The following is a 16,338-nucleotide window of genomic DNA, read 5'->3' on the forward strand; positions in this document are numbered from 1 at the left end:
TATGGTGGGGGGAAAGAGGAGAATTCCTTCTTCACAAACCTGTTGTGAAGACCATCTTTGTCCCTGTAGCTCTCAGCCTTCCTGTTGCAGTTCCAGTTTAGGACAGCTCTTTTACCTCAATTTTTATTCAACTGCAAATGAAAGAAAATGCCAGTTACAAGTTTATTTTTGTCTTAGTATTCTTTCTAACTGTGAGCGATATAATTCTTGCTAGCAGAATTTTGTACCTTTGCCACTTTTTCACTGTGATATTCCTTTTTTCATCGATAATATAGGAGGTTTAATGATAGAAATCTAAATACCCACCATAAACCGCAAAGCAGGAACCCTGTTCATCTGTCTTAGGAATCAGCTGGAGAAGTTCCCCTTTCACAAGGGGGAACTTCTACTCCTGTCAGTGCATTTCTTTCGAGCACAGCAGGGCCCAGGCCAGGCCCGGGCTCTGCAGTTCCTAGTGAAGCACGCAGCGGGCCTGTGAGGGAAGGCACTCACCTCGGCAATCCCGGGTCTGACCGCCCTCCCCAGTCCGCGCTAGGCTACTCCTGCGTGGCGGCTGCTGCTCGGCCACCCTCATCCCTTCGTTCTGTGCGTGGGACCCTGGCACCATATCTTTGCTTTCCTCCAATCCCTTATTTTTACTTTTTACAGGCTAGGGGCTGCCAACCTCATCGTAATTTTCTCACAGTAAAGAGGCTAACTGTAGGCTAGGGTGGCATAAGGAGATAAGAATTTTTAAATAGTAAGATTTTTGCAATAGTGGCCTGCGTTTTCAAAGTTGGTAGTCACTCCTTGGCTTTACCAAGAGCGGTGCAGCCACATTGATTAACACTATTGCATAAGAAAGTAATTCTGTGTGACTCAATCCACTCAGTCGTACAGTGGAAGCTCTGTTACACAGAGCAGAGGAGTTCATGGAGAACGCTCAGCCTAGGAAGATTCCCTTGAGAGGTCAAGTAAGTGTTTTTGTTTGGCCTTTGGTGCTCTGTTGGAACACTCCGAACTACGACAGCCAGCAAAGGGAAGGCTTTTTATAGTGATTCAGAACAGAAAAAGAGCATCCTGTCTCTTCTGTTATTCAACTTTGAATAGTTTCACCAAAACCTATGACTGTTCTTAAGGTAATCTTGCACTTGCAAAGACACATAATGTAATTTCGGTGCAGTCCAAACAACGTTCCTCTCCCCAGCTGCCATTACCGTGAACTTTCCCTAGTTTTTTTTTTCTGGTCACAGCATACCCTCAGTAACCTTCCTTTAAAAGAAACACACTGTAGGCAATGGCCCCAGGAATCTCGTTCTCTGAGATATCAGAATGCCCCGAGCAAGATTTTCTCATTTTTTTACACTAGAAACTATATGTACTTTATTTTTTATTTTTATTACTATTCAAAATAACTGGTGTCAAAAAGCATTGAGCTATAAAACTGAAGTGAAAATGACCTGAGCTCAGTTGTTCTTGCTCCATTCTGAGTTGCTATCAAACATACTGTTCAATTCTAAAACATACTGTTCAATTCTAGATTTCCTCCCAGTATATTTCTCAATGACATGCCAAGTTTACAGTCATACAACAGCTACAGCAAATATTCTTGCCACCAGGTAACCACCACTGTCTATTACAGTAAGCAGGACAATGATGTTTCCCACACAGAACATAGAGAGAGGACGAGCTTAACCCAAAAGCGTATTGTGTCTTCAGCAATCAGAGGCCAAAGCAAGAGAGATGTGCTGGAGAAAAAAATGGAGAGGAGCGCAAGTGGTTCCTTGACTATTTGCTGTCCTGCGCTTCCTCTCGGCACCACAGCAAAGGGCTGGAAAACGCAAACATCAGCACTTTGCGCTTTGTGACACCAGATCCTCCCTTGAATGTAACACGTGAAAGCGTGGTTTAAGAATACTAGTAGAGCTGAAAAGTCAGGCATGCAAAGTCAGGAGCTTTCAAAATGAAGATGTGCACAGCTTTAACCTCACCCTTGATTATGTGTCAAATGACATGACATCTTTAATTACATTACAAGTTACTTATTCCACAGAAACTGTTCCCTACTCAGTGCTCAGTCCATATGTGCTCTAAAGATGATTCAAAACCCTTGCTGTTGACGACAGCAAATATTCAGTGCTTTTTTCCCACTCATTGTTCAACATATAGCTCTACACTTAACCTGCTGCATGCTATTCACACCCAGCTCTGAGGACAAAACTGTTACCTTCCACAATGGCGTTACTATGGTACTATTCACTGCCGGCCCAGAATTTCACAGTGATTCATGTACATTTCCAGCTCCCTGTAGCTTTTCTTACTGCCATTTTACAAAAGCACAGTGTGACTAAGTTAAAAAATTTCTATGAATTTTGGGAACTTGATACCCAAGTACTCAATGTGTCACATTGTAGAGCACCCATCACCTCAAAGCACCTGTCTCCAGCTGCAGCTGTGGGTGCTCAGCACTTGAATCAGACTTTGGGTTCCCACGTCAGACACAGAAAGTGAGGGACATGTAACCAGCACTCCCCAGCAGCTTCAATAACTATCTTTCAAAATGACAGATATTCCAGCGTGGTAAGGGTTGGAAGGGACCTCTGGAGATCATCTTGTCCAACCCCCCTGCTTGAGCAGGCACACCTAGAGCAGGGGGCACAGGAACGCATCCAGGCAGGGTTTGAATGTCTCCAGGGAAGGGACCCCACAGCCTCCCTGGGCAGCCTGTGCCACTGCTCTGGCACCTGCACAGGAAAGGAGTGTTTTCTCATATTGAGGTGGAACGTCCTGTGTTCCAGCTTGTGCCCATTGCCCCTTGTCCTGTCGTTGGGCACCACTGAAAAGAGTCTGGCCCCATCCCTCTTGACACCCACCTTTTAGATATTTATAGGTATTGATGAAATCCCCCCTCAGTCTTCTCTTCTCCAGGCTGAACAAACCCAGGTCTCTCAGCCTTTCCTCATAAGGGAGAGGCTCCAGTCCCCTGATCATCTTGGTAGCTCTCTGCTGGACTTGCTTGAGCAGTTCCCTGACCTTAAACTGGGGGGGGGGGGGGGGCCAAAACTGGACACAGGACTCCAAATGTGGTCTCACTAGGGCAGAGTAGAGGGGGAGGATAACCTCCCTTGACCTGCTGGCCACACTGCTTTTAATGCACCTCAAGACAATGTTGACCTTGGCCACAAGGGCATGGTGCTGGCTCATGGTCAGCTTGTTGTCCACCAGCTCTCCCAGGTCCTTCTCAACAGAGCCGCTTTCCAGTAGTTCAGCCCCCAGCCTGTGCTGGTGCATGGGGTTGTTCCTCCCCAGGGGAAGGACCTTGCACTTGCTCTTATTGAATTTCATGAGGTTCCCCTCGGCCCAGCTCTCCAGCCTGTCCAGGTCTCTTTGGGTGGCAGCACAGCTTTGTGGTGTATCAGCCACTCCTCCCAGCTTGGTATCATCAGCGAACTTGCTGAGGGCACACTCGATCCCATTGTCCAGGTCATTGAAGGATATGTTGAACAGGACTGGAACCAGCACAGACCCCTGGAGAACACCACTAGTGACAGGCCTCCATCCAGATTCTGCTCCATTGATCACGACCCTCTGAGTTCCGTTGTTGAGCCAGTTCTCTGTCCACCTCACTCACCAAACATCCAACCCATACCCACTTCGCTTGCCTGTGAGGATGCTATGGGAGACAGTGTCAAATGCCTTACTGAAGTCAAGATAGGCAACATCCACTGATCTCCCTTCATCAACCCAGCCAGTCACGCCATCGTAGAAGGTTATCAGGTTGGTCAAGCATGATCTTCCCTTGGTGAATCCACATTGGCTGTTTCTGATAACCATTTTGTCCTCTACATGCCCGGAGGTGACCTCCAGGATGAACTGATCCATCACCTTTCCAGGGATGGAGGTGAGGCTGACTTGCCTATAGTTTCCCAGGTCCTCCTTGCCCTTTTTGAAGATTGGAGTCACATTTGCTTTCCTGCAGTCCTCAAGCACCTCTCCCGTCCTCCATGACCTGATGAGGTGCAGTAATCTCATTCAGCCTTTAATTTAGCACAAGAGGAGTGGATATCTCAGGGCATTAGTTATCGGTTGTAAAACCCATTCACCAATTATCAAATCTTACAGATTAGCAAAGATGGATGAAAATAGAATTTCTTAACTCTGAATTCCCTCCCACTAAAAGTACCTAATTAATTTAAAAATTTGTCTCCCTATTGACATTTCAAATCAATTTTGATCAATGGCAACCAAATCTAAATATTTATTGCACAGCTAGGGGTTTCAACCTGGTTTTTGAAGAACAAGAACTTGTTTGCAAAAAAAAAAATTTACTAATGTCTAATCATTTAATTTGGATATACCACCTTGGTATGCTCAGATCGTAAGGTTTTCAGCTGTGCTGAAAGCTCTAAACATCCATAAAAATCAGTAGGAATTCGGGTGGTTTTGACTTGGAAATTTGTCTCCAGTGACTTCAAGCTAGGCAAGTCACAGTTTAGCCTCTGTTGATCTCAGGTGATGGTGGGCATTAGCAGGAAATTAAGCCTTTCTCAGTTAAAAGGGGCCAGCTCTAGTGCATGTCATGACCTGTGCTTGCTCTCACAGAGGCCATCCCTCTCCCAGTGAAGCCCAAATTCCCTTCCATAGCCTGACGCTAGATGTAAAGATGTCAGAAGTGGCCTCAGAGTTTGGATCCATCAGGTACTGTATCCCTGCCTTGAGACATGGGAGGTTTGCTCCTTGCAGATTCTGAACATCCATACATTGTTACTTGCAGATTGCTTCATGCCACCTTTTCCTTCTCTTCAACCAGTTTCATGTCGAACACCGCTTCAGCACCCTGTTTAATGTAGGTATCACCATAAGTGGTATTTGAACAAGTCAGCTAGAATTTTAAATTAATCTCAAATGAATCTGGGTTCAATCCAGACCTGCAAATGCCTACATTTACCGAAGCTGCTCTCTCCAGCACCCCTAGCAAACCAGCAGAAGAGATTATGGAAATTTTCCTCACAAGCCCAAACTACCACGCACACTGAAGTGGCTGGTCTGGTACCAAGGGCTCCTACAGCCCTAGGAGTCAGCTCAAAACATGCTGCCCTAAGCACTTATATACAGAGGTGTTTAGGTCTTTATATAAATGTGAGTCACATTTATATCTTTGGGTTAATGTAAGTCACATCTCCTGCTATTCTCACAGGTAATTTTCTCTAGCTGCATTTCATCTCTTAGGCCCTGAACTCCCCCTTTTAGGCTCCTTTCCAGCTGTTCTTTCCAGCAACACATAAAACCCATTATCATTCAGTTACAGCATAGGGAATAAAAGGCCAGCTCGCAGCTTATCAGACATAACTAAAATCAACCTACTTTTTTTTCCTCTTCCTTTTCCAAACTATCAATCAGTCATACAGTTCCACAGTTCTCAAGGATTTTTTCTTCTGGCCCCATGCTGAATTCCTGTTCCTCAGTGATGCAGAAATAGCTAGAGTCAAACTTTTAGCATGCTCCAGAGTAAAGATATTTTCTAATACAATTTTGGAAACAAGAAGAAAAGCTTTAAAATAGTGGAAATCAACAGTACGTTAAAACACTATTCCTACGCACAACTGAATTGCTGTGATAGTCATAAAATAAACCCTACCAGAGTCTTCCATCAAGCAATCTGATGTCTTCTAGATTCTGCAAATATTTATTTTCATGCTAAACTGAATTCAGTATTAATTTAAAAATCTCATAGGCGTTAGTTCTATAGATATGAAATAACTAATACTGAAAATCAGGAGCTTCTGTCTTGGATCCTAAAATCCTTTTAAGTACTTTTACTTATACTATGAAATGCTCAATAATTGAGAAAGAAAGACCACAACCACTGCTGATACAACCTTGGGCTACACCTTTTTACACCAGTTAAAGATTTCTCCCTTTAGGAACTCTCTATTCCTTTAATAAACTTAGCCCATGAATGTGGAATACAACCACCAAATCGAAATTTAAGTGAGTATTTATACCACTATGGAGCAAGGTATATGACTCTAGCCCTCAGTAATCCAGGCTTCTGTGTGGCTTCTCATCCTCAAAACACTTTTAGTGTCTGAGGCACTGGATGGCTTTTTAGACATATTGCAGGACAAAATCCTTCATTCTTAACTGCTTTAAAATATTAAGTATTTTAATTCTGTATTTTAAATAAATGTGTACATGAAATAAGTGATGTTTTCTCTTAATGAAAGGGTCGAATATACAGAGCTATATAATGATTAATGTACTTTTTCAACATGAGTGCACAGTGCAAAATTTCTTTTAGCTTTTTTGATAGTTTTTAAATCCCAAGAGCTATTACAGCCTCTACAATACTCCCCATAATTTAAAAAGAAATCTTGTCACTTTACACTTTCCATCAACAGTAGTGAATAGCATAATCAAAACATTCTGGGATATGCATGTGTGAACAGTTCTGCAGTCACTGTTCAAAGGGTGTCTTTGCCAGATCATCCTGAAGAGGGTCCAGTGCTGGTCAGCCTCCTAAAGCAGAGTTTATGGCTGCTCCCACCAGCCATATGCAAAGCGGCAATCAGTACTCTTCTCTTGTAACTGTGGTGCTCCAAGATGTGGCTCTAGAGATGGTTTTTCTAGCCTTATTTTTCACAGCCTTCTGAAAGAAGTCCTCAAATCACGAGCAAGGTGCAAGAGGGTGACTGCTCCTCAACCAGCTCTTTCTACCCTCAAAAAAGCATGGTGAAGGTTCCATGTGCAGCACTGAGCCTCCAAAAGACCCCCTTTGTGTCTGTATATATATCTGCAGGCTTTGAATATTTTACCCATGTCCTTTAGAGCCAGAAAATGTACATAATAAAATAGTCTAAATGCTGTCTTGTCTGGGCATGGATGTAACACAAACCTCTTTCTCTCCTCTTTCACCCCTACCCCCACCCCCACCCCCAATACATCTTAAAGCTCTGTGAGGATATCTAGGTTACTGAATCTCAGATAAACTGCCTGATAGATAGTTCCCTGTGGATTTTGGACCCATTAACAGGACAAATGATCTGCAATTAACATGCTCAGAAGCCTTGATTTGGGGAGGGGGGAAGGGAGGACAGGGGGATGAGAGGAAGAGAGAAAATGAAGAAGGCAATTTTCATGCTAGTTTTTTTAAGGGTGTGTTTGCCTGTGCAGGTAGGCGGTATTTAGCATAGCTGGAACTGACCTTTTGTTCAGGCTCTTCTTTATACTTGCATAAACTGACAAATAGCTCTGTGATCCTGAGATGAAACATGCAGTTCCATCCTGTACAAATATACATACATAATTTCTACAATCGTGCAGGTGTACCTGTGCTTGCATATATAATTCCCATTTGTAATTAAAAAACAGACCTGCAAAGGCTTACAAACATGACCTTGGTAACTAAGTACACAGTAAAACTCAGATGCTACCTTTGCTTTATAGTTCTTATACTTAGCCTTTAACTATCACATATTATTTTAATCCTGTTTACAACATTTTACTCATATCACTTAATTACTTGTGAGTATATAACTATTATTTTTCCTCTTTGTGTATTTTTGTCCCTAAATTATTCTCTGGCATTGTTCTACTTTAACTGAATCCTGTGTTTATCTTCTTTTTTACCCCCACCCAATATTTGGTTCATGTAATTTTGGCAGCTTTTCTTCTTCTTCTAAAAATTCTATCATTAACACAGTTCCCAGCTTATTAATTCATTACTCCTACTATTTCATTCTAAACAGTATTAAATCAATAAAATAAATCCTATACTTATCTTCTTGCCTCCTCGACGCTAAACTACTTCTGTCTACCGATGTCTTTTCTAGCAGGGCTGTTTGCTTTTAATATAATCTTAAATGGCTTAGTGAAATTGAGAGAAAGGGAGAGGCTGACCTTATCGTCCGATGGTTAGGTCATCTCTTTGAATCAACCAGAGCAAAAATTTGAACCTTCAAAATGTCAGCCCACGCAGGTGTCCTGGCTACCAGGCAATTAGTAATTCTGGGATCATTTCTGGCCCTTTCTGGGTCTTTTTCTGGCACTTACTAATGGATTTTTGATTAAAACATGTATGTTTCTTATGAAAAACCTTAGGCAGACAACACAGCATTTTCAGAAAGAAAAGTGTTTCCTTGAAGAACTCCTTTTCAGCTCTGGTTACCATGGATAAGAATGTACATCTTTCATATGTATAAAACAATATAGATCATCTAGCACTTCTTTCACTTTGCCTACCATGTTTGTCACACCTATATGAGTATCATATAAAGACTCAGCTCCAGCAATTAAGGACATGCTTAACTTCAATGTGTTTTCGCTATGCTGAAATTTTCAGATCTATAATTTCCAATGTCATTCTTCTGTATAGCCTCACATTCACCTCCAGACACATTAGCAATGGCGAGCTGGTATTCTATCCTCTTAGCGTCCATTCAGTATCTTTACTGGTTTAGAAACCCTTACCAAAAAGATTTAAAAATGCCCTTACATAAATAACTTACTGATAGCCTCTTCTATTCCTTTTGCAAAACTGCCAAGTCCTACAGTTTTGTAACAGCCCCACAACATCCCTGACTTCAGGAATGGACTATCATTCTTCTAGACTTTCTAGTAGTTTTCACAAATAACTTACACTCTTCAAGATTTCTTTTTCCACAGTTCAGAAACTTATTGAAAACGTGATAATAAAAAAAAACAATCAGCACAAGCAAGTTTGGTAGACTTGAAGTAGTAGTAGTTTGGAAGTTTGATGCTTAATTTATTATACAAACTCCTAAAAACCCTGGCCCTGAGAAATTTCTTGAGAAAATGACTGTGAACCAGCAAGAAACCTGCATGTGTCACAACATGTTATTTACACTGTGATTCTGTTATTCATCTAATTTATGCACAGACTCAAGTCTCGCAGTTTTTACTTGTCATTAACAATTAACATTATACCTAATACCACTGGCTTTGATCTCCTCCTTCCTGGGGCTTTAAGACAGATCTATGTATCCTTGCTAGGTGCAGCCTACTATAAAATTGTAAAGCACAACCAGGTAGGGAACGCCTTACACTTTCCAGTCCTGACAACTGCTGCTTGAGTTATTTCCAAATGCCCACTTCACCTACCAGTTGACTCTTTACCCTTTCCTTGACACCTTACTCCTGTCTTGACTAACCTTGTGTACTCAAGGATTTCTTACCATCTTCAATGAATGCCCTCTCTCTCTTTTCACATTGCTTCAAATGTATTTACACAAATGTCACTATTCTCATAATCATCTGCATGGAGTGGCTACAAGAATTTTAATCTTGTTTTAAAATCTGCATAGTATTTGATCATAAATTCACAGGAGCTATGCAAATCATTCGTTGCAGAGCTGCCATGACTTCCAGTAATACTGCTGCTATTTTGTATTTTGACGAACAACTTGTTCTCTTGCTGTGCCTGCCATTTGCTCCTTTCTTACCTTCAGTTGCTTTGCAGTTCTTTGCTAATTCAGATGACCTTTTCCCTTGTTCCTGCTACTAGCTTTTAAAGCCAGATGGTTTGCATAACCCATGAGAATATACTAATTTATGTTTCAGCACTTTCATTTCTCATCTTGTCCTTTCCATAGAATGCTTTTCCCTCCTTTTTTGTTTCTCCCCTTTCAGTACTCAGATTTCTTTCAGAGTTGTCAAAATTGATTTTCCTGACGTAAAGGGACCTTTTGCGTTAGTGAAACCACTCCTCTGCCAGATGTAAGCAACCATGTAATAGACCTCAAGGACAGAAATGCTTGAAAAGACCATCCAATCCTTTTTCAAACTCTGGGCCAGTGAACACCACCCAGTATTGATATATTTTTTTGAATTTTCTCTTTTCTGAATCAAATATTGCCCTTTTTTGCATCTGAGTCGCCAGCCTTAACCACACAGGAAAGAAGGTGATTTTGCACCATCTCTGGAAACCATAACTCCTTTTTCCTGGGCGCAGAGGCTCACACTTTTCCCCCAGAGCAAAACTGAGAGAACAAGAGAAGTCTGCAACTGTCTGTCAGCACACCAGGAGCCGTAAGTGCCCTGTGTGTCACCCACGAGCTCCCACCCAGAGCCTGGGGCAAAGCTCCAACCTGGGCCCCCAGGCTTGGCTGACCACCCCATGGCACGTCCCACTGGTCCCAACATGGTGTCAAGAGTCCTGGTGTCCACTTGGGTCTGGACATGTTGGCTCACCTTTGAGGTGAGCAAGCAGCGGCTGTGCTCTTCCAGGGTTAGTTTGTTCTGTGGGCTTCCATTATTTAATTTCATAGTCTATGGCAAGGCCATTTCATGTCTTACAACTTTTACCTAGCTAAAGCCAGGGACGAAGCATGTCAGGGAGTATAGTTAGAGCTGTTTACCTCAGGTATAAAGAAGATCAGCAGAATCTGAAACACCAGGGAGGAATAAAGCAGATGTTAGGGTGATGGATGGGGCTGGGACCGGCCGTCACCTGCCATGTCACGGCACTGGCTGTCCCATTCAAATATCCATCCCCTGCCAGGAGGCATGGCAGCTGCGCTGTTTCACCTCAGTGACTGTGACTGCTGTGTTAAAGGATTAAATTGAATGAAATTTAAGTTAAAGGATTAAGTTAAAGGAAATATTATTACACTGAGTATGTGGGAAAATGAGAGCCTGTGGATGAGGAGGGAGTCAAGGGTTCGTGTCTGAGACTCCTGCTCCCTCTGGCAGCCCAGACCGAGTGCTCCCACTCAGGTGGAGTGAATCGGGGACAGGAGATGGAGGTCAAACACGTCACCGGCGCAGACATCTCCTGGGAAAACACGCGCACCTCAGCTGCAGGAGGTGTTTACCTGAGGGCTCATAAAATCCTTCAGGGCGGCAAGAAATTTTATGTGGAAAACCCAGTGTTAAATAACCCACCACTGAGAAGGCCCCAGGGAGAGCCCACCTCCTGGCTGGAGAGTGAGCATGTTTTTCATGACAAAACTTTGACAGGGACTGGATTGGTTTTACACACAGGTGTGTGGAACAAGCACATTTAATGACTCCCTTCCCATTCTCAGCCATCTTTATGGGGGATTGGAGGGATCAGCCCTTCTGGCGGGAACGATCCCTCTCGCCCGGCGGCGCAGGGACCGTGCAGCGTCCAGGGACTTGCTGCCCGCCCCAGGCGGAGCCTCGCCAGGGCCCGGGGCGGTTTCGGGGCCGGGGCACCTCCCCTGCCCTCACCCCGCCGGCGCGGGGGGCCGCTACCCCGCGGTCCCGGCAGGGAGGGCAGGGCCCTGCCCCGCGGCCGGCCGAGCGGGGAGCGGAGCGGCGGGGAGCGGGAGGCGGCGCCGTGGAGCGGGAGCCAGCTGCCCCCCCTCGCCGAGCCTGCCGGGCGGGCGGGCCGGGCCGGGCCGGGGCGGGGCGGGGCCGGCTCGGGGGCGGGCAGGCGGCGTCGGTCGCTGTCCCGGGTGTTGAATCTGCTGCGGCTGCTTCTCGCCGGAGCCGGGGAGCGGCTGCGGGAGGCAAAGAGCGGGCGGGCGGGCGGCATGGAGTGAGGGCTGGCGGCGGCGCGCAGGGGAGCGGGACAGCCGCCTGCGATGGACCAGGCATGATGGGGGCGCTCGGCTCCGTCCTCCCGCTGCTGCTGCCGCCGCTGCTGCAGGTCCTCGCCGCCGCCCCGCGCAGCCAGCCGCCCTCCGCCGGAGCCGCCGCCGAGGCGCGGATCGGTGAGTGGGGAGAGGGGCGGGAGGCGTGGGGCTGGCGGGGAGCGGGGCCGCGCCGTCCCCCCAATCCCTCCGCTGCTGCCCAAGAGCTTCCTCAGCGGCAGCTCGGCAGGGCCCCGGCGGCCGCGCCCGCACGGCTGCCGGTGAGGGGCCCGTCCTCCCGTCCTTCACGACCGGCTCCCGCTAAGGGGCCCCGTCCTCCGGCTCCTCATGGCGAGCCGCCCGCTGAGGGTGCCCGCCCTCGCGGCCGGCCGCCGGCCCCTCACACCTGCCGGGTCTCGCCTCTCCCCGCCGGCCCCTGGTCACCCCGAGGCCGGCCCAGGGCCCCGGCCGCCCCAGCTGCGTGTCCCGGCGGGATCCCGGGGGACGGCCCCGGTCTCACCAAGTCTCCCCACACGCTGAAAACTTCCGCCGCGACAATCACGAGGCCCCTAAAGTCGAGGTCCGCCGGTGGGGAGTCACCAAAAATGCATCCAGCCTCCACGTATTGAACCCTCCGCCCAGTTCACTGGATTCAGCCCACTCAGCTGCCCTCATATTCGGAAACCACAGGAAATGCCCCGGCCACAGACCCCCAGGTGCAGCCCAGCCCTCGCCGGTGTCCACCCCTAACCCATCCTACTGGAGGTGGAAGTCAGCACGGGCTCCCGGTTAAGGCTGCTTTAGAGGTGTCTAAAAATGCCCATTGCTGCCCAGTGAAGACCATTAAACAGCCTCCTTCCATTGAGACGTTCTCCGACCAAACCCTGCCTCTTTTAGAAGATACTGTCTGCCATAAACACCCTCACCTGCTAAAATGACCCACACTAACACAAAGGGATCCTGAAAACAAACTCTGATGTGTATAAGATCAGTGCTGTTCTCCTGTGCCACTCTCCCTGGCAGCCTTCTCCTTGCACTGAGGCACTCATGACTGTATGCTCACCAGAATTTTCTCCAATGATATCTACTAATACAGTCAGTCTCGTTTCACTTACAGTATCTTTCTGAAACTCACTTTAAGTCAAGAAGGTCATAACTTGCAGAATTTTGTATTTTTTTCCCGGCTGATTACCTACCTAGAGTGGATATGGAGATCAGAGAGTGAAAGCTAAACTAGCTGTTCCTAAGAAATCTTTTTCTAAGAGAAAAAAATAAAATTACTTTAAGTAACAAAGGAAGCCTCCCACAGAAGTATCAGTGCAGTCATCTTCATGTACATTCTCTTTATTAAGAAGGAATTAAAACCAGCTGACCATGTTTTTAATGAGGCTTCGGTCAAGTGGCAATAAAAATGAGCTATTACATGCTTGCAGTAGTGAAGGTAGTGATGCAAGGTTTTAAGGAGAAACGGTTTGGACTGGATATATCCCTCCCTCGTCTCTCCTGGTTGCTATAGATATAGACAGTTTCTCCTAATCTGCTGAGGAGAAGGCTTGCATAAAAATATTGAAAGTAATAGCTGTAATTGTTACCTTTAATAATGCAATAGGCTATACATTGTGCTTTCAAACTAGGCAGATTTTGATTCTCTCTCCCTAAACATGAACTGCAAATCAGTCTGGGTCACAAAATATTTTTCAGTGTTTTGTAGCTACAAAACAATGCTTGTGTGTTTGTCACTTCCCTGTAGCTTTCCTGTGCTTCTGCCTCAGCAAGGATGTCTGCCTGACAGTCAAGGCTGGCATTGCGTGGAAGGGAGTGGGGGAAGAGCAGGCTTGATTTTTACACAGGGAATCCAGAGGTCTGGGAGGTATAATTCAGAAATATTTCAATAGCAGTAAAACTTACTTCTTTTGGGATAGGGAACCAACTGATATCTCACGGATCTCTGTGAAAGATGGGAAAGGATTTATTGTGTTTGACAAGATGCAGAAAAATGTTTGCATTGCTGGAAATGAAACAGTTTGAGCTGTCTCTTCCCTTAGAGTTCCTTTATTTCTTTTATTGACCAGTGTTTCAGATTCCATTAACCTTCAGTTCAAACTATTTATTACAAGAGATTCTGTTCAATTTTAGACTACAATTTTTAGATGCAATCAGGAGATGCAACTCTAATTTTACAAGGTATCTGAGTTTTGGGATTTTTTTGTGGTTATAGGTAGAAGATACTAGTTTGGTTTCTTCTTGTGCACAGTCCCATCTCTTCAACTGAGGACTGAACACAGATGCATTATGAAACCTCTATAATATGTGCTGAAAACTGCCTTAAAAGCCATGTAATTATAGAAACAGTTTTTTATTAATTTCTTGCTATTACTAAGTGTGTCAGAAAGTCTTCCTAAAAGCTGGTTCAGAAGTAGAAGTTCATGACCTTTACCATTTCATAGGATGTTTTCATCCAGTTTCATTCTTTTCCTCTTTATTTTGGTTAACTTTTGTCTATGCTTTCCAATATAGCAATCATCTCCAAATGGTGACCTGTTTATCTTGTAACATACTTATAAACCTGTGTAAGAAATTGGAAGTTTTAAAGTTACAGTTAAATAAGACGAAAGATTTGGATTTGTGCTGCTTTAACTATATAATTAATGAGGCTTTGTAGATTGCTCTGGTGGGAGGGTGTATTTATAAGATTCTGTCAACAAAAGCACATATTCTTCCATTGCTTGGCATTTATAGTATCATTTTAAACGTGAATAAATGAGGAAAATTATAGCCCTTCCTCTCTCTCTGCCTCTTGCCCAGGTTTAGCCCAGGAGAGAGATTCTTATCTTTTACACAGAAAAAGAAAATCAGACGAGTTCATTAGTCTTTGATGAAACACTTGGGCTGGGAGTTTAGTATTCTAAATAAATCTTTATTTGTTCATAAGACACAGTCCGTCTAAGATTATGGAACGTCTTTTTAAGTGTTCTACAAAGTAATAATCTGTGAACAGTATATCCTGATCAAGTTTGCTAAATTCCACAGATTTGGGTTATTCTGCTCCTGTAGCAATGGTTGTATGGATTTTTTTTTTTAAATGAGGCATTTTCTTATTAGCAAATAATTATGCTGAGGAAGTGGTTGAACTTAAAATGCCTTCTAAGTAAACACTAAGCAGTTACTTCAGTAAAAATTGCAACTCCAACAGTTAAAGTATTTTCACGCAGTTGTACAGCTTTTTAAGTAGACTAACCGATTCAGAAGGTTGCAGTGTTTTTTATTTTCATATTAGATAGGCTGGGTGAGGTAGAGAACTTGGGAACAAAGTAAACTGTGAACATTCTTTATTACATTATTTCATTAGTCCTAAAATACCAGTACTTTACAGCAGAAGTCATCCTCATATGTATTGGAAAAGAGAGTACCGTGCGTTCACATTGACCTCTAATGTGTAAAATGATGCTTACAACCTTCAGTATAATTTGCACTATAATTTGATCTTTTATGCTGCGTGCTGTCCCATTTTTTGGTCCGCATTTTCTTCTTAAATGAGTACACTAATATGCTGTGGAAATTTCTGGAAACAGGTGTTCCATACACCATGTAAAAGTTCCTTCAAAGTTGTATTCAAATCATCATATGCAAAATTTTTGGAAGTCAAATGCCTGTGGATTTAGTTTTTAACTCACTAACAAAAAGACAAGTTGGTCACATTTCAGCTTATAAACATGAAAGATTCTTCTAAACCTGTAGCTGTGATTATCTGTCACATACAGTGAGAAAAGTCAGTGACGTACATTTCACTACTCTTTAAATGTAATTGAGGTTAGAAACTTTACTCAAAGACTTTTTAAAAATGTTGCATGTTAATTGCAGGACTTTCACAAAGTATGGTGCGTGTGTTTAACAGCTGAAAAAAATATTTCAGACATGGGGTGGGAAGTTGATCAGAGGTAAGAAATTACAAAAGCAGGGACTTCATTTACCATTGGTGGAAAGCATTTCTCCAGTGTTGATTCTTAAATTACAAGAGAATGAAATAGAGAGGGAGAGATGAAAATATACAATTTTTTTTTGCTTTTCAGTCCAGTACTTCAAATACAATCCAAAGCAAGTAGTAGCAAAGAGCTTTTGTCTATGGGTGTTTCACAGGGAAAAGCAAGAAAGTAAATCTTGGTTTATTTCTTCTTGGATAGATGCTGCCATAACAAAATTAACATAACTGTTGTTCTCAACCATCATCGTCAACTGTCTTGGAGATCCATGAGAATGGAAATTTTGCTTCCTGCAGCAATTCTGAGCTGAGCTGAAGCGCACCAAAGTCCATGTCAGCCTTCCCATTGACTTCAGAAGCATTTGGAGCAAAATGCTGGTTGAGGCTTGTAGCAGACTGGCTGAGAAAGTAGGAGAATTACAGTGTTGCCATCTGTTCAGTGGATAAAATTGCCTGACTTTCCAGTTACATTAATTTGGAACTTCTCATAGGCACTCAGGTATTTTGATATGTGTTGATCAGATGTAATTATTGACGATGGAGTGTAATTTATGATATAATGCTAGCAAATAAAAATATCAACAAAATAATGTAATTAAGACCATGCTATGTGCTTAGACCGTGAAGGATTCAGCGTAGGAGGATGTATGCTTCCCTCCGTCAAAAGTATTTTTGTATATTCTAGAAATTTTTCTTAAGTAATCAATCAGCTTGAAAGTAGCTTGGTATCAAGGCATAGCTATCTGCTAGTTCCACTGAATTAAAAGTAAGAATATGCATTAATGCTTTTGGCATCGTGCCATAACTGTTCTGCAATATCTTTTT

At 43.8% G+C, this 16,338-nt stretch overlaps 1 protein-coding gene across 2 annotated transcripts in view; it reads left to right on the forward strand.

The window, feature by feature from the left end:
• Positions 1–11,230: 11,230 nt before the first annotated feature.
• PTPRN2 (protein tyrosine phosphatase receptor type N2) overlaps positions 11,231–16,338 on the forward strand; it is a 675,251-nt gene continuing 670,143 nt past the window's right edge. For both annotated transcript variants that reach the window (XM_064445017.1, XM_064445019.1), the window contains exon 1: positions 11,231–11,675. In XM_064445017.1, coding sequence (XP_064301087.1) covers positions 11,558–11,675 — 118 coding nt within the window. In that variant the 5' untranslated portion in view covers positions 11,231–11,557. The remainder of the gene's footprint in view (positions 11,676–16,338) is intronic.

Source organism: Phalacrocorax carbo, chromosome 2, assembly GCF_963921805.1.
Source record: "Phalacrocorax carbo chromosome 2, bPhaCar2.1, whole genome shotgun sequence".
Taxonomy (NCBI): Eukaryota; Metazoa; Chordata; class Aves; order Suliformes; family Phalacrocoracidae; genus Phalacrocorax; species Phalacrocorax carbo.